The sequence below is a fragment of the Aythya fuligula genome, chromosome 2, assembly GCF_009819795.1.
Source record: "Aythya fuligula isolate bAytFul2 chromosome 2, bAytFul2.pri, whole genome shotgun sequence".
NCBI lineage: Eukaryota > Metazoa > Chordata > Aves > Anseriformes > Anatidae > Aythya > Aythya fuligula.
Genome location: NC_045560.1, coordinates 21187165 through 21213163, shown reverse-complemented (window position 1 = coordinate 21213163; position 25999 = coordinate 21187165). Strand labels below are relative to the sequence as shown.

At 39.9% G+C, this 25999-nt stretch overlaps 1 protein-coding gene across 5 annotated transcripts in view; it reads left to right on the top strand.

Moving 5' to 3' along the window:
• Positions 1-5645: 5645 nt before the first annotated feature.
• CACNB2 (calcium voltage-gated channel auxiliary subunit beta 2) overlaps positions 5646-25999 on the top strand; it is a 243903-nt gene continuing 223549 nt past the window's right edge. For all 5 annotated transcript variants that reach the window (XM_032181701.1, XM_032181700.1, XM_032181698.1 and 2 more), the window contains exons 1-2: positions 5646-5847; positions 16894-16986. In XM_032181701.1, the coding sequence (XP_032037592.1) occupies positions 5752-5847; positions 16894-16986 (189 nt within the window). In that variant the 5' untranslated portion in view covers positions 5646-5751. The remainder of the gene's footprint in view (positions 5848-16893; positions 16987-25999) is intronic.

The following is a 25999-nucleotide window of genomic DNA, read 5'->3' as shown; positions in this document are numbered from 1 at the left end:
GGACACTTTAAGGACAGTTATCCTAACAAAATATAACAGGCTTGGTATGACTCATACTAAATCAGTGCTTTTGATTTAATGTAGGATGTTGGAGCAGGATAGCACAGAATCAGAGGGGAGAATGGCAAGGTCTTATGCACTGTTTCATGCTTCTGGCAGACAAAATTTTCTCTCAACATTTTACTTTGGAAATGCATAAGTAAAGATGAGTTTAATGGCAACTAATTGACTGTGGCCAATACAGAATATACATCATGGCATTAATGTGACTGCTGATACCTTCTTTTCCAGAATCACTTTTCTTATGAAACTTGAAGGCTGGTAAAGATTTATTGAAAATTGCTTTCTCACAAAATGAGAAAACTTCAATTTTGGTCAGGATAGTGGGGCAACTGAGTAAAAGAAGTTTAGCAATAGGGGAGAAAAAAAAGAGGCACAAATAAAAGCTTTAAGACTTGTCTTCCTCCCCCTCATTTTGCTGCATAAACTCTAAGTGCTTACCAAATATTACTTTTCAGAAGCCAAAGCAACGTTATTCTGCAGTAATGTTTTCAAAATTGACCCTGTTTGCAGCTTGATGTTTATAGCCAAGCTGTTCTCAGGACTGGTGTGCTGCCAGGAAGGAATTCCTGCAGCCCTGCTTGGAGCGCTGTGCTCCTGCTGCCCCCCCTGCTCCACCCGGCAGCTGCACTTATCTGACAGTATGATAGCTCATGAAGATAGAGCAGCAGAGAATTAACCCTATGGAAAGGTAATTCATTTTCTGCTATATTTTAATTTCAGTTCCTGAACAGAGTGCTTCATGCTGGGAGAAGCACAATGGTGTGCAGTGGAGAATCAGGTTAGCACAGCCAAGGTGAAGAGTGAGGGAAGCAACTTCTGGCAAACGCCAGGCGTTGAAGTCAGCTCGATGCTACTGTGCAGCTGTGCCACCAGTGACCTGTGCTTCAGATCCATGAAGTATAAATCTGCAAGCTCTGAGGCATATTAACTCTGCTAACTATCTTGGTAGCAATGAGTTAACTGTCAGCCATGTTGATGGTTTTGCAATCCTCATATAGATTAGAGGCTGTCATTGTCTTTTCTTACACCATTCATTGTGAATGAAGTCCTGCTTTGCTGCCACAAATTAGTGATTGTTGGGTGGGGAACAACAAAAAAGAAAGTCCTCCCTAAAACAGAAAAACCCAAGCTGAGCATGGGGCTCAATGAAGGGTAGAGGAAAGGCCAACACTACAGAGCTGAGAAGAGCTCGGATGCTTGCTGTCCTTGGACACAGTCCGCATGGTCTATTAAAAGCTGTCTCTCATGTTAGTAACTCACATGGGCTCAGCATATTTGTGGGTGAGAGTGCTATAAAGCCTTTTTGTGCTCTTGTGATTCAAGTATTTAATAATAAGAGAGCAATAACACTATAAATAGGAACACCATAGTTGGTAAGGACTGGAGATACAAAGGAGATATGTGGTCTTAGTTATGACAGGAGGGCGAAGAAAAAGGAAAGAAAATATTAACGGAATCAAGCAACTTCTGCAGAAGTGCTTCATGAAACACGAGCTTCGTACACAACCCATTGACAACAAAATTGCCGTTTGTAAAATGAACAGCTAGCAAGCAGGAGCGTGCCTTTTTTGGTCACGTTTTGAAAAGGGTTGAAAAATATGTGCTTAGTAGGTGTTGTGGCTGTTGCAAGTGTTGCGAGCCTTCTTGTGCATTAAGAACATTTTTGCCAGTATCTTGCTCATATATTCCGTCATGGAAAAAACTGGCTCCTCCTAATACTGTCCTATGTCCTGTTCCCCCCTTTCGCCTTACCCCAAATATACCAAATGTATCATAACCATATAAATGAAGGTTTTGTTGCATATCACCTATACCCCACAGACTAAAGCACAGTGAACGCAAGCTGGAAGGACAGATCCACTCATTAAATTCTGCCAGCCAGTGTTGTGTCTTGAGACAGACTGATAATAGATTCATAAGTAAGCTTGTCTGGACATTAGCTGAGTGCTTTTGTTCAGACTTGTTGTGGGAAAGATAAAGTACAAAAATAAGGAGAATCTCTTTAGTTTGCACTTCTGACAGCCAGCTTGCAATTTATCGCCAGAGAAGATGGACTGTGTCTGTTCCGAGATATTAAATCCAGGTAACCAATTGAATTTGTGTTTTCACAGTATTGAATTTACTAGCTACAATGCATTTTAAGCAGAAAGTAGCACAGAGTAATAGGTAGCCAGCACTTCTTTTTAACTGATACTCCTAATGAATTTGTTGTATCAGGGCTTTAAACACACATTCATTTACAAGCATTTTAGTAGTTTCATAGCAGTCATTGTAAGCTCACAGGCCTATATGCAAGTTTTTAATCACGTCCCTTGGGCCTAAGCATTTAGCTTTTAGCTGCATTTACAGAAATATCAGAAAACCATTCTAGGCCTATTTGTACACACTCGGGTGATTGCTATAGATTATATCAATCCTGCACATGCATGCATAGTTACCTATAGAACACAATGCTGGACACCGACATTCTTGTACTGGTGGCAAAGGACAGTTACATGTGCAACGTGAAATACTCCTTGCTGTAGAACAACATCTAATCTCAAACAGTAAGAACAATTTTTTATTTTTTTATTTATTTTTTTTTATTTTTTTTTTGGGGGGGGGGGGGGGAGAGGGTTATCTTCTCTGCCAGCCTAAGGTTTTGTTGTTGTTGTTGTTGTTTCCCAACCCCCCCCCCCCCCGACAAACAGCTTATTTTTTCTTCTGGTGTCCTAAAATTTGCATGTTTAAAAAAGTCCAAATAAGCATGCACAACACCTCTCCATTGCAGATAAAAGTCTAAAAGAGAAATGCAGCAGAGTGATTTTCTGCTGAGAAGTGGTTAGGCATAGCAGGTTGTTTTCCCCTTGAGAAAGACTAGCAATTTGGGATCTCTGCATATTGTTTTTACACTTTGACCCTTATCCTGGAGTAGATGTGGCCAAAAACAGCATGCAGAGGGATGACAGCATGGGTATGTGTTCAGCTGAAGGATTTTCATTGCACATTTCAAGGTTAGAGAACTCCGTTCAACTGCTAAACAGAAGGGGTGGAACAGTTATTTTTTGAGGTTAACTGTGGCCATTCACTGCATCAAGGCAATAAATGATAATTATTGTTAAAGAATAGTTAGGTAGAATATCAGGACAAAAAATGAAATAAACTTACTAGAAATTTGTAGATGATTGATATTTTTTGTTGTGTTGTTGCTGTTTCATTTTGGTATACAGCATAACTCTCTGTATTTATCTTTATCTATAGTTACTGAGTCCCTGTTTTCTGCAGCCCTTGTATGTCTGTATATAAACAAAGTAAATCATTTTTATATTTTATAAAGGAAAGAAAAGAAGAAAAAGCAATCATAAAAGATATAGCCCTTAGAAGAAAAGTGAACTTCATTTGATATACTCCAGCTTTAATTTATGAGGAAGTGAAAAAACTTTTTCAACACAAATGTACAATTTACGCTTTCAGAAACTGTAATGCTTTCAAAACAATCTGTTACTCTTAAAGAAATGGTATACTTTAAAGGAAAAAAAATGGGATACCCTGCATGTAGTGAAAAATTCAGAGAACAATATGAAGGACAACTGCTACATGAATAAATAAATACCACTCCCTTCTTTGTGTGAGAGGAGGCTGACTTTGAAGGATGCCTGAAAATCCACCAAGTCCAGGCTGTATGGTCACATTGGATCATGAGCCGTTCATACAGAATGTTTTGAAATAGAAGGATAAATGGTTCTGAAGCTATAAAGGTGTTAGAAATAAAAGCCAACATCGTTCAATAAAAACACTCTGCTTAGCAATCATAAACAGGAATATTGTGTTAGGTTCTTCTGTAAATATTTGCTTATGATCTATGCCATTATGATCTATGCTTATGATCTATGCCCTTCTTTAATTATTGAGGTGGTCACAAAAAGTAACTCCATTAAAACAATCTAATTTGGAAGCGACAAAGAAATAATTACTGCAAGGCCTATGTTAGAAGATGAAATGTGCATTCTTCTCACCAAAAGTGTAAAGAGAAAACATCTTTTTGCTTATGGTCATCAAGAGAACATCTGGAAGCAGCCCAGGCTCTAGCACCTTTATAGTTTCAAGATACATCAGCCTCTCTATTTAGCTATTTGAATGACATGTAAACATATCAGACATATTTTTCACTTATACTTAAGGTTCTGTTCTGCCATACACAACAACTTGTACAAAAGTACTTTTTGAAAATACTATGACAACTTTTCAAAACAAAACAAAACAAACACATGCACACACAATAAAAACCTTTTTGGTTTGTGAAACTTTTTGGACAAGTGGAGTATCTGAAGCTTCTTCAGATCTCAGAGCTCTTCCATTTGGAGGGAAAGCCAATTCCCTCACAAAAAGTAGGTGGTTTCTGCAGGATATTTTCATATAAGAAAATCTGCAGGGCTAAGCTTATTCGGAGAGGAAGTTTATTGCTGCTATGAAAAAAGAGATAACCCCACAGTTGGGAAAAAGCTTGAAAGTGTTTCTTGAAGTTGAACTAGCTTTTGTGCTGTTTTTGGTTTGTTGGCTCTTTTTCCTGCACATGACTATTATGTTACTCTTAGTTATTGTGATTGTAAATATAAGGTGCCATAGGCCATAGGCCGTTCGAAGTTTATTTACTGATTGTTCATTGTTTTCAATGAACTGATAAGAGACTTCATGAATGCAAAGCGGTATCAGAAAGACCAGCTTCTCTCTTGTGCTGTCTGGAGCATCGCCTGGTCCAGTCCAAAGACAACGAGGAGATGTAACAAGCCTTCCTCTACAAAACATGCTCTGCCTGTGGGAGTTGTGTTGTGTGCTGATGTGCTCAGACGCTGCATCTCTCCAGCCCAGTCGTCATCTCGGGTGTGCGTTTTTTTTTTCCTGGTTTTGAAGAGATCTTTCAACCACCTGCCACGAGGAACACGATAACTACATTGAAATTTCCCTACTGTAGGCAGCGGGCTCCATCTCACCTGCCAGCTAGGAATTCCACCTCCCTTGTCGCGGTATGCGTGGAGATGTCCGAGGACGGGAAGAAGGAGTACCCTCGGGGCAGGGGACCAAGAGTTTCGAAGGAGCTCTGTGAGCAGCACAGCCCCAGCTGTGGCAGGGGGGCGAGATCGCTGAGAGGGGGGTCGGGGGAGGGCGGGCAACCGACCCCCAGCAAGCCTGCGGGAAGGTGCTGCCGTCCCGGAGGCTCCATGAGCACCTCACCAACGGCTCGCCCACCACCTCGAGGGGAAACCACAGCGCCCGCATCCCTCTCCCCCCGCTTCACCCCCGGGGCCCAACTTCTCCGCCCGCCCCCGCGGCGCCCGGCGGGGAGGCAGGCGCCGCCCCGCTGCCGCCGCCCGGTAGGTGCCGGGAGGGAGATGTTCGCTGTCACTTTCCCTCTCCCCCACGCACCGCCCCCTGCCCTCCCTCCATCCCTCCCTCTCTCCCTCCCTCCCTTCCTCGCCCGCCGCCGGCGGTGCCCCGTCCCCCGGCGCCGCGCTGCGCGCTCCCCGCCGGCTGCAGGCAGGGCCGCGCCGCCGCCCGCTTCCCCCCCAAAAAGAAAAAAAAAAAAAAAAAAAAAAAAAGGGGAAAAAAAAAATAAATCCTACTCCGGGCATGGCCGGGCGCTGAGGGGCGCCCCCCCGGCTCGGCTCGGCTCTGCCCCGCCGAGGGGGCTCGGCAGGCAGCTCCACTCCAATGGTGCAGAGCGACATGTCCAAATCGCCCCCCAGCCCGGCGCAGGAGGTGCAGATGGAGCTGCTGGACAACCCCCCGCCCGCGGCGGCGGCGCAGGTAGGGCCGGGGGTGGCACGGCTCGGCCGGAGCCCCGGGGCTGCGGAGGCAGCGGGGAGGGCTCGGGGCGCTGCCGGCCAGGCAAGGGGGTGACTGCCCGGGGGGGTACCGGAGCGCCCGGCCCTTCAACTTGCCCCCCCCCCGCTGGCACAACAAAGTTTGACGCCTCTGCTCGGCCGCCCCCCTCCCCTAAAGGGCGCTTGGGTAAGGCGTCCGGCGGGATGCTCGGCGCCGCAGACCCAAGAAGCCTGCGGTTTGGTTACCCGTTGGTTAGGTGCGTAGAGATGTGCTGCCGCTGGGATGTTCGCGGTGCACGTATAAATCACGGCTGAGGTTCTGCAGGGACCTGTTGTGCCTCTACCTGATGCTCGCCCCGCGCTGCTGCCGTGGCCCCATCGGGTACCCAGGCTGGGAACAGCCTCTGTGGTTGGGGGAAGGATCCCTGCTGCTGGCCCAGCACCACTGCCAGGGGGCCGGAGGTGCTGAGCACGCTGCAAATTTCAGCTGCTTGATTACCGTGCCGAAGGTAGTTGTACAGTCAGCTCGGAGATTTTAACAACTCAGGCCAAGCACACTGCCTTCATGTGGAGGGGTATGGAGAAGGAGACAGGGAGGGGATGTCAGCGTGCCTGGTGAAAGCTCTATTTTGAAAGGTGGTTCCTGTTTAATATACAAACGTTGCATAATATCTTCGAGTTTGCAATAGTTGGCTACAAAGACTTTCGGTGCTATTTTTAAACCCAGTAAAAGGGTGGTAAAATCTGATTGCGTGCGTTTTAAATTACAAACATGCTTGTTCTCGTTTGGACGGAGTTTTTTCCCTTTTGGGGTGGCAGTTTTATTTGCTGCTGCCAAAGCTATCCCTGATGCTTTATTTTATTTGAAAAGGCAGTCCAGTGTCATCACAGGAGTGCTTGATTGCCACAGGAAAATGCTGTCAGTCTCAAAGGAATCACTGAGTGATCTTTAGGTACTGGGGATTGGTGACAGACGAACAAAATCCAAGCATTGAAACAGAGGCTAGATTAAGCTGAAAAAGTGTCTCTTTGGATGTGAATTTGACTGCAGTCTCCAAGCACAGAACAGATATTGCAGTAGGGCCATATGCTTTGCCAGCTTCTCCAGAAGTGGTGGCAAGGGAACTAATTTCTGACCTACAAATAGCCCCCTTTTTATATCTTTTCAGCCCTAAGCACAGATTGGTGACTGTGAAATCATATGGTGCCTCGCTACTATGGATACGTGTCAAATACTGATCATAAAATTGGTTTTCACCCCTCCTTTTAACTAGGTATAAAGAACCTCTGTTTAGAGAGGAAGGATGGTTTGTGAACACCTACAGTATTTGTGTTTCAGATAAAGTACTTCTAATTTATAGAATTGGTTTCTGAACACTTACAGCCAAAAAGATCCACTTTTTAAGAGAGTGGTAATGCAGCTTTTTGGCTCAGTGGGTAATTTTCAGGTTTTGGAACCAAAGTCTATCAGGCAAAACAAGAATCACATCTTCTCCATATATTCATATTCCAGTTGTACATAAACCTTTGGTGTGGAAGGAATAAGATTATGGAAACAAAAGAACTTTTTGTCTGAATAATAACGTTCAGTTAATTCCTTAGCATGCACTGCACTGAGACAATTACTTTGATTTGGGTTTTTGCTCCATTAACGTGATTTCCAGAAAATCAATATGGTAAGATCTTGCTGCTTTAGAAAATGCTCACAGTGAGAAGGAGAAGCTTAATGACTGCATGTGAATCATTAAGTAGATTGCCTACAGGTCCTTCAGTTATGCCCACTGCTATCTTTTTCACTGAGGAACATGAGTATCAATCCTAGAAACATTTCATGCCAAGTAAGTAATGCATCTGGAAGAAAAAAAGCATGCAAGCTTACAGAGTGATATCACTCCTAAAAGTGTTCACTCCGAAGTACTACTTCTGGTAATTAGGATTTAGCAAAATATAATTAAAGAGCCTTTGTATACTTGTAACAAGCCTCAAAATTTCTTTTATCTAAGAATTTTACTTTTGCGAAGCTGAGGATTTCTTTTAATCTGGCTGTACATCATGGTTGATATCTTGGAGTATATCAAGGCTGTCCATAGATTTTGGCCAAACTTGTCACTGCTTGGCAGGGGCACGAATATAGTTAACATTCTGAAAGCAATTTCTCTGAAAAGATTCTTAAATATGTGAGCTATTCCTGGATAGTCTTTGAAAAAAATCTATTTCTTATTTTTATAATGTATTTTTTCTAATAACATCTGCAAACAAATAAAATCCCTATAGGTGTTGATTCTGGCAGTAACACCATACTTTTCCAGAGAACTTCTTTGTCATAGAATACCTTGGGGACAAAGTATTTATGTTTGTTTCTGTATTACCTAGAATAGGTAATAGAAAAGGTGGCTTTTAGTTCTATATTACTATAAATATATAGTTCTAGGTACTCTCTGTGATTTGAGTCCATACAGGGCTTGTGATATACCTTTAGATGCCCGCTTTTGTCCACATGTCTGCACTTGCTAACAGTTACACTGCTCACAACATCCGTGCATATGTCAGTGCAACGTAGTAGTTTTAGGTGTGACCCTTCTGTAATACACTCAGCAATTGCTTTTCAAAAATCACAAAACAAGCAAACAGTTGAAATATATTAGTGTGGTGATCTATATCTGATTTTTAAAAAATCAAATTAATTGCCTTATTTAAATCTTTATTTCAAGTACCTCTCAAACGTAGAAATCTGAATTACTAGAATATTCAAATTAGTCATTTTAATTAACGGAGATGGTATGCTGATTTGTTTATAAGATGTTACAGCACAGCGTATTAATTCCTTTCATGGTAATTCTTGGTTCCTCTTCTCCTTTCCTCCCCTCATATTTATTTATATTTATTTTCTGATCCTACTTCAGACTCCATCAATTCCCAGAAATCATTGGATTCAATTTCTATTTTCTCATCCTACAGCTTCCCGGGTTGTGTCATAGGAATGGTCAAAGCAAGTCAGATCAGGAAATTACATGGGATATTTCAAAGAAAATATAATGAAACCTTGTACCAGGCAACTATAGGCTACCTTGCTGAGGGAGGAGGTAGCCTTCCCTGGATGAATTACTCCCTATTCCCCATTATCATTTTCCTCCTGTTCTTTTCCTTGCCTTGTTATCTATCATCTGTCAATGCAGGTCGTAACAACCTGACACATTTTAAATGAAAACAGTTCCCTTCTTGATTGTTTTCCTCAGCTCCTTCACTTGCATTTAGATTTCTCCTATGCTCTGATACTGTTCCATGTCAGAGTCTGAAGGCTTCCCTTCCCAGTCTAAAGGAGCACTTGCTTGTGGCATGTGGAGGCTGCCCTCTGCCCTGATCCCAGCTGCAGCTGAAGCTTGCATTGCTGAAGGTGAACTGCAGTCATGGGGTTAGAGATGGGCTTGCTCATTTTTCATTCTGTATTGACCACAACTGATGCTGACATGAATTTTAGAGCAGCGTGCATGCTGGTGGCTCCAGAACATCAGCTTAGTTATTTGGCCCTGGCTATGGCTGTTTTCCTTCCTGGATCTCCAGCTGTCTTTTCAGTTGCATAGCACCATCCCCTCCCTGCCTGTCTTGTGGTAATGAGAAATAAAGGGAATAACCAGAGATTTATTCTCCACAGATTAATCACAGTGCCCTCTGCTGCTCTGTTCCAGCTAAGCTGATTTATCACAATTCACACCCTGTTTACCTGTTCTTCAAATAAACATTTTGCAATAACATATTTCCCAGTACTAACTTGTAAGAATACATTGTAAGTGATAAACAAACAAAATTTATATCCCTTTTCTTATTTAAACAATAACAATAGCCATTTATTATGGAGGCATGGAAGGTTTTACTCTCTTCTGGCAGCATTCCTACAAGCCAGATACAATCTTGCTGGAGCCTAACAGAGCATATACAAATGAAGAAGAGATGAAGTCAAACTCCCATTAATTGGACTTTCTCATGGTCCTAGGCAAGAGGTAGTGTTTTCTCTCCCAATGTGTTAACCTCCTTTCGGCATTGTAGTCCTTGCTGACAAAAATACATTTTATTAGTCTTTGACTAAAGAAAGCCCTTCATGTTTCAGCTGTTACTTTTCTGATGATTCTTCTTAGCTCTGAGGGGTTGATTTATATTGTCCCAAACTTCACCAATAATAGGTAGGGCTCTTGTGTGGTCATCTCTTCCAGAGACATTTACTTGCAACTTGGGTATTGCACATTATCAGCATATGTGGGTTACAGTTATTGTTCTTTACATTTTTCTAGACTGTGAAATCCCTCTGAAACAATTCAGCAGCTTCACTCCTAACTTGTTTGAGTATGTTAGCCATTTTCTAGAGGCAATCTCTGTTTTTGTCTTGTTTTGTCTCTGGGTTTATAATTTCAAACTGTTATGGATGAAAAGTTCCTGTATGCTTCCAAGCTTGGCTTCTCTGGAGTCTCAGATACTTTTACTTTTGCTTCTTTTTCTCAGTTCTTTTCTGTGCCAGGATAGAAGAGTTTCAAAATAACACAAAGCAACTGAAATCAACCTTCCTGCCCTCCAAGGGCTTGTCTTAGTCTCTGTCAGCAAGGCAGGGGGAAGCGTCCCTGTAGCTGGCTATGCTTCCCTGAAAATCTCTTTCTGTCACAGAGTCAGATCTTTTCTGCTGTTTACTTGTGTAAGAGAAATACAGAAATCCCTGGAGAGCACACGGGGAGGAGCAGGCACGTGGCCTACAACTATAGCATCCAAGCTTAAGAAGCTGCAGGAGGCACAGTGGGACTTGTATATGATCTCCAATGCCTAGTGATGTTATCTGCTCCTGTTTTGCCAAGTGAGGAGCAGACATCTTCATCATTGATTTAATGGGGGGACGGGCAGCAGATTTTGACCAAGGTGGTTTTTTGGGTTACTGGGGAGGAGGAGAGCAGGCCAGGTCTGGTGGAGTAGAAAATATGGGTGACCTGGCCTGGGGCCAGGGCAAGAGCACTGGGAGATGGCTCAGAAGCATAGAGCCTGGTGAGGATCGGGCTATTTCTAGTTGCATTGTTGGCAAGCCAGCACCAGTCAACAGAGAGGAGCATCGAAGGTTTCTCAGCAGATTTGTGTGTGTGTGTGTTTCTTTTGTTTTATTTTGGTTTGTTTGTTTGATTGATGTAGGTATAAGATTTTAAAGGACTGTGGAATGGACTTAGCAGACTCAGCACTGTAGCTCGTGTGAACTCAATGACTGTATATGGAGATCCTCACCTTGATAGTATTTCTCAAGGGAACCCATTGTCTTCTCTGAACTGTGTTATAGCAAATGGTGTTTGCTTGAAGAAACACCTTTGCTAGAAGGTTAGGTTTTGACACCTAACCTTGGGATTTTTCCCTGCTATAGGAACATGAGTCTATGCTCCTCAGGCAATTTCTTCACTGAAGGTATGTCACGGGGCTGAGTACCTATCACACGGCTGAACTATAATTGGGTGCATAGGGTGACCTGAAACCCCAGCCTTGAGACAGAGGCAAGCCGGGATATGTTTCTATGCCAATCATTTCCTTATTGTCCCCATTCTTATTGTGGAATGGAGCTGTGGAGTCCTGGGAAGCTTATCACTGATGTCTGTGTACGTCTTTCAACATTCAGCTGTACTGTCTGAAGGCTGACCACCCATCCTTTATGAAACTAGTGAGATTTGAGGTGCAAAGATGAGAAATATTCATGCCTCTTTCTGTAGTTGACCCATTATACCTAAAGACTTGATATATATATATATTATTTATATATAAGATACATATTTTTTAAGTGATAAGTGATACAGTTACTCACCAGATGACTATGCCATCCAGTCACTGAACAGTGTTGTTCCTGAGTGGTGGCATGCCTGGCTGTTGACCAGAGCATGGTCAACAGTTCAGGAGCACTGCAGGACCTACAGGACTGTTGCCATATCACAAGGAACTGATTGAAATAGATAATGATTGTTTTTTCTAAGAGATGAATAGAGATGAATGTACATATTCTGCACTGACTTGGGATACTATTCTTCAACTGGGACATGGGCATTTTAAAATATCTTTCAAAGTTTTTGCACAGGAAGGAAAAACACACTTTAATTTCTCACTTTTCTAGAAATTCTTTATTCTTTCATGGGGTCAATCAATTCCCTTACCTCTAGGTATTCTATTAATCCTTGTAATTGATCATTTGTTCATCTGAGATCATGTAAGCTTCATTCCAGCACTGGATTTTATTTTTTATTTTCTAGTTTTTTTCTCTCCAGTTACTTCCTTGCATCATCTGCTGTTTCAAGACCGGAATCCAATTTGATTTTGATGCGTAAATATTCCACACCTTCTTTTATTCTTTAAATAGGACCAGTAGGCTAGTTTTTTAACAGTTCATCTTTGCCACTAACCATGGTATCAGTATCAATGACTGACGCTATTCTACCCATTGTAGTTAGTAAAGGTTCAGGCTTACCCTGTGTATACTTCCCTTTGTATAAAATACCATTGGAGTGGTTGCTTGGGAAGGGCATTTTTAAGACTTTCACTGAAGATCAGTTCCTTAGATGTAGATAGTTGGTCATTTGAAATGTTTTATTACCTCTTCCAGATGATAGTATTTTGCTGTAGTGATAAACCATGCCTCCTGCTTGTCATGTGTGTTAGAGGATTAAATGTAACAGATGGATGCTTTTCATGTGTTGAGGCAGAACCTCATTAAAATTAAAGGGTTTCACTGAGCAACACTAATCTCATCTGTTTGCAATAACTTGAGGTAGTTGTATATGAAACTGTTAATTATCAGGAAACTGCTGTGCATGCCTTTAATACTTCATATGATTCCCATATTTTGTTTGATCACATGGGACGAATAAAAGTTGCACAATGTACTTTCATGTCAGAGTTGGAAAGCTTTGCTTCGTTAAGGCTCTGTTGATGAAATGTTTTTTGCAAGATGGCTTTGGTAGAATTTGTTTGTTTGTTTCTTTGTTTGATTTTAAGGCTTCACATATTCTGCTAGATACTTTAAGAAGCTGTAGAACATAAATGCATGTATTGTGTTTCTCTGGCAACTCCACCAATTTTAAAAGAACTTCACACATCTGATAAGCCATGCTACAGTTCTGATCTTCTAAACACATGTATACATAAGTTCATTTGTGTAAGAAGTTATGTTGAAATCCAGTCAGAATGTTTTCATCAGCAAACTTTCTATGTAAACAGTCTTGTTTATAGGGCTGAAATCTGTTGTATTAAAATTAGCTGAGTCAAGTTACAGGATGGCATAGGCAGCTGGTTGTGCAGGGTTTATGGCTGTTCTGGTAGGCAGGACTACTGTGTAGTTTAAGGAAGGCTGCCCCAGGTTGCTGCTTTTGCTGGCCAATGTCCGCACGTCGTGATTCAGCCCTTTATTTTTAGCTACCTAATTACAGCCAACTGCTGCACAGAACATAGATAAGGCAACTAATTTTAATATGAAAATCACAGTAACATAATGGGTTCATTGTGGATTTTTTTTTCCAGAATTGTAAGTAACTGTCAGATTTTTATTTTTTTATTATTATTATTATTTTGGTATAAAGGTCTTCTTCTTGCAATAAGCACTTATGGATTAAAAAAAAAAAAAAAAAAGCAAAACATAATGAATATGAGACAATGAGTATTCATGATTTTCCATATGACAGAGATGTTTAATCATTTTTTAAAATCTGTTTGTTTGTGGAAGACTCATCATATGCTTAGAACAAAGTTTCAGACATTTCTGACTTTGGAAAATAACTTGGAAGGCCTAGAAGACAAATATAATCCCAGATTGGTAACCTTTAAAATAACAAAACCAGCCGTCAAGTCACATATGCTGAAATTGACCTCCTTTCCTCTAATTCAGAATCAGTCCATGCAAAAAAGCAGCTGTTAGAACAACCGTCCCTACACCCTGTAGACATGGCCTGCCATCCTGTCAAACATTTCTTCTGTGTGAAGTTAGCATTCAGTTTGTGTCCTTGAATAGTCTTCACTTAAATAAGGCTAGAACAAAAATGTGCAGGCTGCTGTGCACACAAAATAAAGTAAATAAATAATTAAATAAATAAAAACCAGCAACTGAAAAATCAAGGTAAGCACAAGTTTGAGGTGGATTTGCACTGTGATGTTGCCTGAAATAAATCTTCTTAGTCGTTGCTACACAGGTAGAGAAGTAGTTTGTCTGTGCTTGTAATGCATTTTTATTCAGGTCTTTTTTATTTTACCCTCATAACTCTAGATACAGTCTCTGTTTTGCCATTGTAGTAATATTTTGCATTATAAAACTTGTAATATGATTCTATAAGTATATATTGAAGAAACTAGGTACAAATACAGGAATGTGACTGTAAAAGAGAATATATGTACATTTTTTCTATTATCTCCTTGGGGATTACACAATATTATAGTGTACATTATGAAATTGCCTAGATACTGTGATCTTTATGTAGTTTCTTTATACTCCTGAACTGCTATGTGGATGTTTTGAATTCTTCTTTTTTTTTTTTCTTAAAATATTTTAGTATCCTTCCACAAAAAAATGGAGAAAAGATGGTCAGAATGTTGACAAGTAACTGTGCCATCATTGTCACTTCAGTAGTAGCAATTTTTAATAACTGGTAAATTTTTATTAAAATCAGTTGCTTTATTTAAAGACCATCAATGTCAAAGATTTTTTTTTTTTATATTTTACGTACCTTAGTATTCTGTACCTTAGTATTCTTGTATTGTGTAGAAAAAGACAGTACTCTAAGAACTGTCTATTCTAACAGTAATTGGAAAATAATTTGAATAATATTCTGTTAACAGTGCTTCCAATCTACTTTTTATTCTTACAGATCTATGAAGTCCTTTGTATTAGCAAAATGTTCTTCTGTTGTCAAAGAGCCCTTTTAGAAATGCAACCATGTGAAATCATTCCTCATTCAATTTTCATTTTACATTTTGTGACTTACTTGACTCATCAGCAAGCCATATTTTCATCCCGATAATGTGCAGCATGCTGATTTTTGTATAGTTCTGCCTTAAACAACATGCATATAGTATGAAATCACGTGCAGTTAGTTTTCACAGAATAACAGAGTGGTTGAGACTGGAAGGGACTGCTTGAGGTCATCTGGTCCAGCCCACTGCTCAAGCAGGGACACCAAGGCTGCTCAGATGTCTAGATGGCTTCTGTAGATCTCCAAGGACAGAGATTCCACAACCTCTCTTTTTAAAAAATCATTAATTTGGCAAAATAGCTTGGCTATAAATCCATGTTTTTGGGAAAATTGTTTCTCTTAAGTTATCTGTTATGCTACTGAAATAGCAATATTAAGTTATTTTATTGACAATCAGCGTCAGGTTGACAGATCTATTGTTACTTGAGTCATTCTTTTGAAAATATTGGTATAATACTAGAGTTCAGCCAGTGCTCTGGAGTCCCCCAGAGTCAACATTAATGGTTCACATACAGCCTGAGATTGTTCTGTTGCATCTCTTGGAGACAAGTTATCTGCATTTATTGATTTGAAAAATTATCTTAAGTTAGTAGTGGCTATTTGTCCTCCTTCACAGTTATTTCTAGACTCCAAACTATTCTGTCATATTTATCATGTGTTAGCTATGAGTTAAAGCTCAGATTTTGAGGTCATGATCTTAGAAATCTGCCAGTATGAGATTTTAAGAGTGCCTCCAAGCCTGCACAGGAACCCATCCTTCCCTGTTATGAAAACTGATGGGACTCATGCCTGAAACTCAGCATGGTGCTCTGAAGATTGCCCAAACTCAGGGAAGAACATTCTTGATGCACCCAAGCAGAGTTTTATCCTGGGGTTTGCTGTCTCAGAGCCAGCTTGCCAGGAGTGTTGTGTTGTAATACATTCATAGGCATGTTCACCAATAAGCTGATCATATTTTCTTATGGTGCCTAAATGCAGGACCAATAGCAGCAGCTTAGAGCCAAAGACAGAAACAGGATGTGAATTCATGGACTTGGAATTCTAGGAAATAATAACGGATAAATAATGGATAAATAGTATAACTAATTAGTATATTGTTGTGGAGATATCAGCACACTAGCACGCTCTTATCAAGAGGATTTTTTGTTGTTGTTATGTTTTAAGGAGAACAATGAGATTTCTGTAAAGGAATTTTTATTCTTGGGAGAAGGATTGTGAGATAGTCTGGGGGAAGATATGAAACAATTCACTGAAAATTTAGCATGTAGGTGATGAAGGCTGGTAGTTGTTTTTTGGTTGGTTGGTTGGTTGGTTTTGTTTTCTCCCTGACTTATTGTAGAACTTGAAAGTTCAGTGCTGAATGCAAGATGAGAGCTAAGATTGGGAATAAGCCAAGGCAGACCTTGAAAGTGAAGACAAAGACCCTATTTATTGCAGGGAACTGTGGGAGGTATTTAAAGACAGGAGACGTGATCTAGAGAGATGGATTAGTAAAATGACCTTTACAGCAGAGTGATGAGCGAGACAAAATTGCGTTTATCAGTCTCGAGGAAAATAATATTTGAAGTAGTCAAGACATGGTTTTATTGCAAATTTAGATGAAGTTAAGAAACATGACTAGATACAAAGGGGTGTATCTCAATGTAGTTGTGCAGAATCAATCTTTGGAATTTTGCTTTACCTGGAAGGCTCGTAGCTGTGGTGTACTGGAGAGTGGTCCAGTATTACCTTTCCTAGTTTGTGTATTTAAGCTAGCTGCAAAACAAACTGTGTTTTTTAATTGTTATGACTTGTGTGAATAATACTACAAGGCTACACGTCTATAAATGGTCCTTCAAACCTGAATGTGAAAAATAAACATTCACGGCTCAATTGGCCAAACCTAGTTGTGTTAGTGAGTACTTACGCACATAGTCCCATCAGTTACTGAATGCGTGCTTATTAATTGGCACAAAGCTGATCATTTGAATCCCTGCTAGCCTAGCAGACGTCAATAATGCTTGTACTGAGAGCTGTCTGTGTAACATAAACTAACTCATATCTCTTTTTTTTTTTTCTTTTAACAGTCTTACAGTAAAGGGGCAAGAAGAAAAAATCGATTTAAAGGTTCAGATGGGAGTACATCTTCTGACACTACCTCTAACAGTTTTGTACGCCAGGTATGTGTTTTTCAGCTTCTTAGACTGGAAGACTTGCTGATGTTAATGTTCAAATTATTTTCTTTTACAAATTGTAAAATCAAAGAGTGATACTGTAGCCTGAGAAATAGCAAAGGTCTCTGCCAAGACAAGGAAAAATACTTGGTTGCTATTGTTTTGATCTTGGCAGAAAAATACTTTTTTATTTCTTATTCATTTCCATGTATAGTAGTTTTCTATTATTTTTATTTCTGTAATGCTGTCAGGTGATTAAGGCTGGAGAAGAAGGAGGTGGAGTCTTATGGAACCGCCTAAAGTTGCAACATTTGGGAGAAAGCATCAAAACCCTACCAGTCCTAGGGATTTCCTGCTTAAAATAGTGCTGTGCAAGGCAGTGTTAACTTCAAAGTTTTCCACCTACATCCCAGTGTTATTTTAAGACATGGGTTGGAGGGGAAATCCCTGGCAGCATTGTAAGGATGCTGAAAGGCCTGTGGAGGATGGAGGGGTGCTATAGGCTCCCATAGCCTGTGCCTATTCATGTGTGTTTGGGGTGCTCCCTCACACAGAGCCTCATGGACCCACCCAGACCTGTGTGGGTGCTTGGAGAACAGATCAAGCGGGTAAACAGAGGTGATGAAAAATGCAGTGAAGAGCACCCAGAGCCTGGTGTGGTCTTTGGCTGCAGGCCAGTGCTACTGAGGCTGTGTTTGCATGGAAGGAAATTGAATTTCTGAATGCTTATGTTGGAGAAAAACCTGAAGAGCGTGAAAGGTACTCTGACCATGCTTGTCCAAAGAGAAATACAGGTTTTCATGCCCTCCTGATTTAAGCTGTGGTTTTACAAGTGTAGACTTTGTCATCTTTTTTTGAGGGTTTCTGGAATTCAGGAGGTTTCATTGCAGAGTTTTTGGTTTTACCATAAGGAGACACCAGACTTACTTCTCACTGGCTTGCCTTCCTGTGTTTCTCCAGCTCATTCAGTGACTCCACTGCTGTTGCACTGGTTGTTTCAGTATGCATCTTCTGTTTACAAAATATTTCTGATTTTTCCTGCTGCAGTCATGCTGGCAGGTTTTGTGATAGGCTGTGGATTTGATAAAGGCAGGTCCCTATTAAATTTCAATGTCTGTTGGACATAGGTTTGAAATGTTACTTGATCATGAGAATTCATCAGTGGCAATAAAAAACATGAAGGTAGAAACCCTGGTTCAATAAATTATTAATATATACTAATATATACTAATAATATATTTAAAATACTCTGAAAAACAAACAAACAAAAAAAACCAACAGTCAAAGTAGCGTTTAGGGGTGGCAGCAGATCTCTCTGTCCCAAGCATTCTTTGTAAGGAAATCTGTGTTGCTGTTTTCCTTAGCCTCCTCATGAATGTTGAGCTCAGCTTGGAACATTTTTAGCAGACTACGAGTGTTTATTTTACACCAGCTGCACACAGTTCTTTGCCTTTCTCGTTTACTTAAATGAGTTCTGAAATTGGTCTTAAATATCCCTTGTTGCTGTCATTCATGGGAGCAGGACAAGGAGGATGGATGATCAAACTCCATATAGACGTTGAGGTGGATTCCTGTAGCCAATGGCGATCTGACGGACTCTATAGAGTGTGGGGCATGATTAATCAAATCTTTGAAAGCAAACTTACAAATCAGGGTAAGTGAGCTACAGTCTAAAAGTGTCTGTATCTTTTCCACTGCTACGAGGGGAACATAGACCATGACTATGTCAAGCACAGATTTTTAGAGAGGAGATTTATATATTTCCATGAAGTAAATCTAAGTTTAGTAGTTAAAGTGATATAATACAAATGACTGAAGGGTGAAATGAGCTTCAGGGAACAATCAGATTTAATAGATTGCTGAAGCAAAGCTCAGTATTGAGATGGTACCGTGACTGAAGATAACGAAGGGATGTTAACAGATAAATGTTGTTATTTTGCATTGTCCAAAAATTATATATATATATAAATACAAAACATTCCTAGTAAATCACATACAGGTACAGATTGAGTTGAAGCAGGTGTATAGGAGAAGTGCATCTTCACAGTTGAGTTTATTTCAGAGCTTAGATTGCGTCTTCAAGAGGCTTACCTGCTCTGATCCTCCCCCCGGGACAGCTTGCTTTTCTCCTGTATTAATGAAGATGTGCCACCAGCCACTGCGTAGAGTCACTTGCTGCTGTCTCAGCTGCTCCGCCCTTCCCTCAGTGCTGCATATTGGATGGATGTGTCTGTCTTCCTTGGAGGATATTTTACATGCTATAAGTGAATGTAATTGTGGAAAAAGTGAGTGCAAGACATTGCTGTTTCTACTGAGATGGGTGAATTTTGCAGAAAAGCAGCAGAAAAATAATCCACAAGCCAGTAGAATCAATGATGCATCCACTTAGTTTACTTTTATTTTATTTTAGTGTTACCTTAAAACTGGAAAGTAATTTTTTTGCATGGAGAGATGTTTGCAGGTTTTTTTTGCAGTTGCTGTGATCTATACATGGTTACACACAACGTCTTTGTTTTAGCAGTGCTCATGATGCCTATAGCTGCCTTTTTTTCCTCCACTTTTTTCCTTCCCCCTCACTTCCTGTCTCCTTTTACATTTACTTTGAACTTGTCCTGCAACTTTTATATGCATCTCTACAAATACTCCCTTCTGCAGTCAAGAAGGAATCCTGATTGTCCTGAACATTTATTGCTAAGGGCTGTCTACATTACTCATAAAGAAGGAGGTATGTCTGGAAGGCGTTTTTGCGTCTTCTTTAGCTGTTCTTAAACTAGGAGAGATGGGAAAGTCGTGCAGGTTCTTGTTGCAGGAATTGATGGGAAATGGTGCTGGAAGAGAGAAGTATGTCTAGTCCTGAAAGAATGGTCTGTATGTGTAAGGCAGTGGAGATGCTGTGCAAGAACAAGTTTTGTATAGGATTCAGTCATCTGAATCCAGGGAGGCACTGGCCATTTAAGTTAAAGCTGCTGCAAGGGAAGGGAGTTGGTGTCTATTACTTACATTGACAAAGCTTTGTTGTGTTTGCATTTTATTATTTCCTTAAGGACATACGCACCTCTGGCTCCAATATGTGCACCTGGCAATTTTCTTGCAATGCATACTAAATGCTATGCAGTAAAAGCTATGCCAACTTAGTTTTATTTGAATGACGAAGAACAAAGTGACATTTTATTCAAATTGCTTGAAAATTCCTGCTGTTGTATAAGGAGTATGAAATGCACCCTGCACAACTGTATGCACAATGATCTTTTCCATTTAAATTTGTTTTTCAAAGTACTGAAATAGGGAAGAGCCTTATATAAAAGAAGCATTAAACTGAAACAAGAGCAAATTTTAAAATGGTTCTGTTCCATCCAATTGAATCTCATCTGTACTGTGAATTTTATCTGTTACAGATTTTTATTTCTATTTTTCTCGTGATACTGAAAATCTATAAGGTTTTAGGATAATGCTTTGGATTATGTCCCAATCTGTTAATATTAGCAGAATTATTTGTTTAGTTTTGTCTCCAGAATGTTATTTATGAAGTTGGAGCTTAAGAAAATAACAACTTGGCGTTCCTTCCACTTGCAAGCAGCTCCTGCTTGACTTTTCAGTAGCAGGAGAGGGAGAGGGAGGGAAGCAATTTTTTTTTCCTTGTGTCGTGTTGTGAACTCGTATCGGCAATTACACAGTGTATTTGGAAAGGAGAAGCCTCACTGCACACCACGCTTTAATCAGCTCCTAACTAACTTTAATCAGTTGTCTTCAGGGAGATAAAGAACATTGTGTTACATAGTTTTCATCATCTTTTCTGAGCTTTGGAGTGATAAGCAGCTTGTTCTTGGGGTTAGCTATGAAAGACTGAATTGAATCTGATCTGTACTTGCTGCCATTTTGACTGATGCATGGTAATGATTTTGTTCCCAAGGGTTTTTCAAAATACGGATCAGACAAAATATTTTGCAGACAACACTGTGGCACTTCCCAGCAACATTATTTTAAGCAAATTGCATGTTCTGATAGCATTACATATTTTGTGGTTGCACTTCAGGACCTGTATTTGTCAAGGTTTTATTTTAAATCCTAATGATTAATCACAGAGGCAGTCTGAGTTGTTGGGATTTCTATGTATTGCAAAAACAGATTAGGTTGTGAAATAGACTGTGGACTATGGACTTGCTTACTGAAATATTTAACGTTTTACAAATCTATTTTTTTTTCCCTTTAAATATTGGCTTGATGCCTGTTACACTGTGTTCACTCAAAAACACAGCTATAAATAATTATGTAGGGAATTCATTATTCTGCTACTTTCCTCTAAGGACATGTGCCTAGCTGTGTAATTACCTATTGAATTTTATGAATGGTAAAACTAAGATTTGCACTGAAAAACTATTTGAAAATATTGACTAAGTTTTGCTCATAAACAAGCCTCTTAGTCTTGAGTTCACCAGAGATTTGGGCTGTGTCAGAAATTTCTTCTCATTCTTTTAATTGATTTTCTTCCAGATATAGAGCTTAGCTTTGATTTTCCTTTTTTGCGAGTGGAAGAGCTGTTATATTCAGATTGTACATGCAGCCTGCCAGTCTGTGCATTTACAGGCTGAGCCACAAAGAGGTAGTGCAGCCTGGGGACAGGTGTTAGCTTTGGTCTTACTGCCTAGGACTAGCAGTTGTCTGCTGAAAAACTGCATGTGCTTTTTCTGCTAGCACTATCCTTGCTTCATGAAGACTGTGTGTGAACAAGATAGATATTCTGGCTAGCCAGAATATCTAAATTTAAAAAGGCTCATTTGCAATTAAATATATTCTTACTGTCTTTGTGTGCCTTTAATTATGAGATATGTTTGGCTTGTAGAGAAAAAAGGAGCTTTTCAGGCTTGCCTGTAGCTTTTATACATAACAAAATGATATGTGTCAGAACTTTCTAGAGGTATTGTGCAAACACTGATTCTAATACACGAAAACATATACCTACTGCTCTGCTTAATTTTTATCATCTTTTATTCCTGAAACTTCTGTCTGGGAATATTTTGTTAAGTTCATCGTGTTTCTGGTCTGATTTATATTGATTCACTGAAGGCAATGCCAGTGATGCCTGTGGCCTGTACTTGCTATTGTGGCTGCAGTGAAGCTGTACATGACACACACTACAGCATCTGCTCATTTGAAACAGATTAAAACCTTTTGTGGTTTTGTGGGTTTTAAATTTGATGGAATTGCAGGATCTTATGTTTTTCACTGTGAAATACAGCGTTTTGAAGGGAATGTATTGAACTTGGACAAAGCCACCTTAAGTCATGGTTTGTATATAGAATGTGATTTTGGTACAGCTTTGTTCTTTTGGCAGTAGTGGGAGCTGGCAAGCTTCGCTGTTAAGGCCAGCATGCGACCATAAATCATGGTCAGGCAGTGTTGTTTCAGAGTGATGTGCGTTTTGTGTCAAGCAATATTAATCTGTCTTTAGTCAAATCTAGTGATTCTCTATTTGTTATGATACGAAATTAGATAATGTCTCTAAAAGTAGTGCTGGTATAGGAAATACAGTATATTTTATGTATTTCTTGTCATATGAAACATACCAGGTTGATAAAAGAAGAGTGGGTAAAGCATTTAGAGCAATGTAGGGATTCATAAGAATATGTCATTTCAGCTGTTGATTTAGGGTTTCATTCATGGCTGATAAATCACTTCCTCTGTCATGTGGTAAAAGGTAGCTAGACGGGGAGTAGTAGGAGAAAAGATTCGAGGAAAGAAATGGATTGGGAGTGTGTGGCTGGAGGAAGGAAGTGGGGAGGGAGGAGGAAGGCACTTTCCTTTTCGTGGCAGTTGTGAAACTGCACTCTGTGTAGTACTCTGTGTACATGGGAAAACTTCAGTAGGCTCATTGGGCTATACATTTCCTCATCTGTAGTAAGGGTTTGAAAAGTCTCCTTTTTTGGCCTGGAGAGAATAGAACAGATACCCCTATAAAGCATGGGATTTTGGCATGCGTGACTGGAGGGGACATGGCTGAGAAAAAAAAAAAACAGCGGAAAGGAAGTTCATCTGTGGCCTTCAATTCTTTCATGGGCCCTTTTTGCCTCAAATGGTTACTAAGAATAGAAATCAAACTGCTGCCATGTGTTTAAAAAAATAACAACAAACACACACACACATAAAAACACACCCTCTAACCAAAACAAACAGGCAAGACATCATAAAAAGTCTTCTTATACATCTGTTTACTCTTTCCATAGTTATAGCAGGGTATGAGAAAATTACAGGGGAGAACAACTAAATATAATATTTTATTAAAAACTGAAGGCTATGAGTCTTTCTTATTGCCTTGAACTGACGTACATGTTTGATATTACTTTGCAAACAGCTGAAGTCAACATATCCTTTTCCAAGCAGCAGTGAGAATGATGAAATTTTGAAGATGGGGCTTACACTTGTTGGCTGCTGAGATGATTGCCAGAGCTGCTTTTCAGATTGCTGAGGTGATGAGGGAGTGTTCAGAGGCATCTGAGAGGATGTATATGGCCCCCTGTGAGAGGACATGGGGAGATGTGAGCTTGAGGTGAGAGATGACACCTGTGTGGGTGGCAGCTATTGGACCTGCTGTCATGTCTGTGTCTTCAGTGCTCCCATTGCTGCCATCTTATGCATGCCTCCTGGCTCTGTGCTTTTCCTCTGTGTATGCCAGGGTGAGAAGAAATGTCTTTTGCTGGCTGCTCAGGGTATACCACAGCTGGCACCCAAATTTGGCAGCATCGCATGCATCCCTTTGTAGCAAGACATTTGAAGGACATGACAGGACTTGCGTGTCCCAGAGATTTCTGCAGGTGAGATTTCTGCAGGTGACAGGGCTGCCTCTGTGCCATGGGCACGGCTGCTCAGGCAGATGTGAGGTGTTTTAAGCAGTTAGGCAAACTGGTAGACAGTTGCATCATCTTTGCAACGTTGCTGAATGTACAGTTGGAGATTTCCATCATAATGAACTGTATAGGGAAAGGCTTCAAATGTCTTCATGAATGGTGATTAGTCTCTGTCTGTCTCTTTTGCAGTTTTACATTAATTGCAGTGTATTTTTGCATGACCTAAATGTACAAAAGCCTTACAGCTGCTCTGAGAACCTCCTTGTCTCTGTTTGTTGATCCTTTGGATGCAGGAGCTATGAGAAAAAACTGCACAGTTGTAAAGAGTTATGAACAAAATTAGGAAAAGGATTGAACAAGAATCAAGTGTTTTGTTTATTTTGTCCCCTGGTTCTCCCAGGAAATTCACTGTGGTTTCTGGTTCTCATGTGCAGCATTGTCTTACTTGAAATAATAATTTTGAACATTGTGGTTAGATGTAAGGTTCTATTATATGCTATCATAGCTGTCTTCTAGTTATAATAAACAGACTTACAAAATATCTGCAATAGGATGAGATTTCCACTGCATATGTTTAATTACATTTAATGCAAAACCTGTCAAAAATAAGTTATGAAGTTAAATTTTGACATTCTTACAGGCCTATTTAGTTGGAGTGGATTTGTTTTGGGGTTGTTTTTCCGATTTATTTATTTATGTTAATGGAGCAGGCCACTATAAAAAGAACATTTTTAACACTTTTTTTTTTTTTTTTTTTTTTTGAGAAATAAAGTATTATAAGCCACTTTTAAAATTCAAGCTTATATGTTAATGTGTAGTAAATGTAGCTGCTGACTTAATTCTTTTCACAGAAAAGTAAATTTGAAATTGTTTTTGTTATTTTAAATATTACATTGATTTTCAGGACTTGCATTTGTGCTCTATGGTTTTGATTGGGAACAAATATTTAATGCAAAGAAACAGCTTGTCCTTTGGTAAAGCAAATGTCAGCTTAGACTCCAAAATACAAGCAATTTCAAGGAAAAATGAACCCTGGTTGGATGCTGTGTAGCAAGCTGCTTCACATTCACTTCAGCAAGGAGCAGAGCCCATCCTAGTCACTGTCAGGGCTCAGGGAGTGAAGAAATGCACTTTGCAATTAGCCAGAGGGATCTACTGAGTCTTTTGCCTTTCACAATGCCAGTGCATTCCTGCTCAAACTCTGGAGTGCTTGTTTTCATATGTCACTAAGGAGGTACATTACAAGGTATACAAGTGACATCTCTGTCCAATTACAAAGTTACCAGCTTTATGGGCAGTAGCAGCAGAGAACTATCTTCTCCTGGCCTATTTATTCAGACAGTACTTCCAACACTGATTATATGTTTCTGTAGATTTGTATGTTGCTTTTTTCATCTGATCGCACTCAGCCTTTTCTTTTCTGGAACAGCAGTTGCATAGAAAAGCTTTGTGTTCCACTGCTGCTAAAAGTAACTGCAAATCTTCAAATGAATTTATAGTAAAAGGTTTCCTGGGCATTGAATTGAGGAATGACATCCATGTGTGCACAATTAGTGCATGTCCTTTCACTACTAGGCACGTAATATTTTAGTTCCCAAATACGATTGACATGAAAAATTGTAAGACCTGAAGCTATCCTATGTATGTGAAAAACTGGAAAGCTGCCCTTCCTTACCATTCGATCTTGTGGAATATCTGAGTTGTTTGATCTCTTTTCAAATGCATAGCGTTAATTCTAAGCTTCACATAAACTGGTAGCCGCCTAAGTGATAAATGATTGTCATTAAATGGTTTACTCACAGAATAACCAAGCCTTGGGTAGGAAAGTGAAGTGGTTCTTGCAGATGAGTAGGGAGCTGAAAGAAGGAGTGAGGGGTGAAGTGAGGGGAGAAATATATCTGTATCTGCCTTTTATATCTTTCTTCTTATTGTCTCCAGTGGTATTTCTGAATTTTCAGTTATTTTGCAGGATGAACCTGAAAATATTTGTGAAATTTGGAAAGGCTGTTACATCATGATAACTAGACTTCTGGTTCTACACTGAAGGAGATTGCTATCTCTTTTGTGACAGAAATTCAGCTGTAAGCCGCTGTTGATCAGTTGGCTTTCAAAGGGCTGTATATCACATCCTGCTTTTGGAGGCATTGACCTGAAGTCAGACACCAGTGAACAACTTC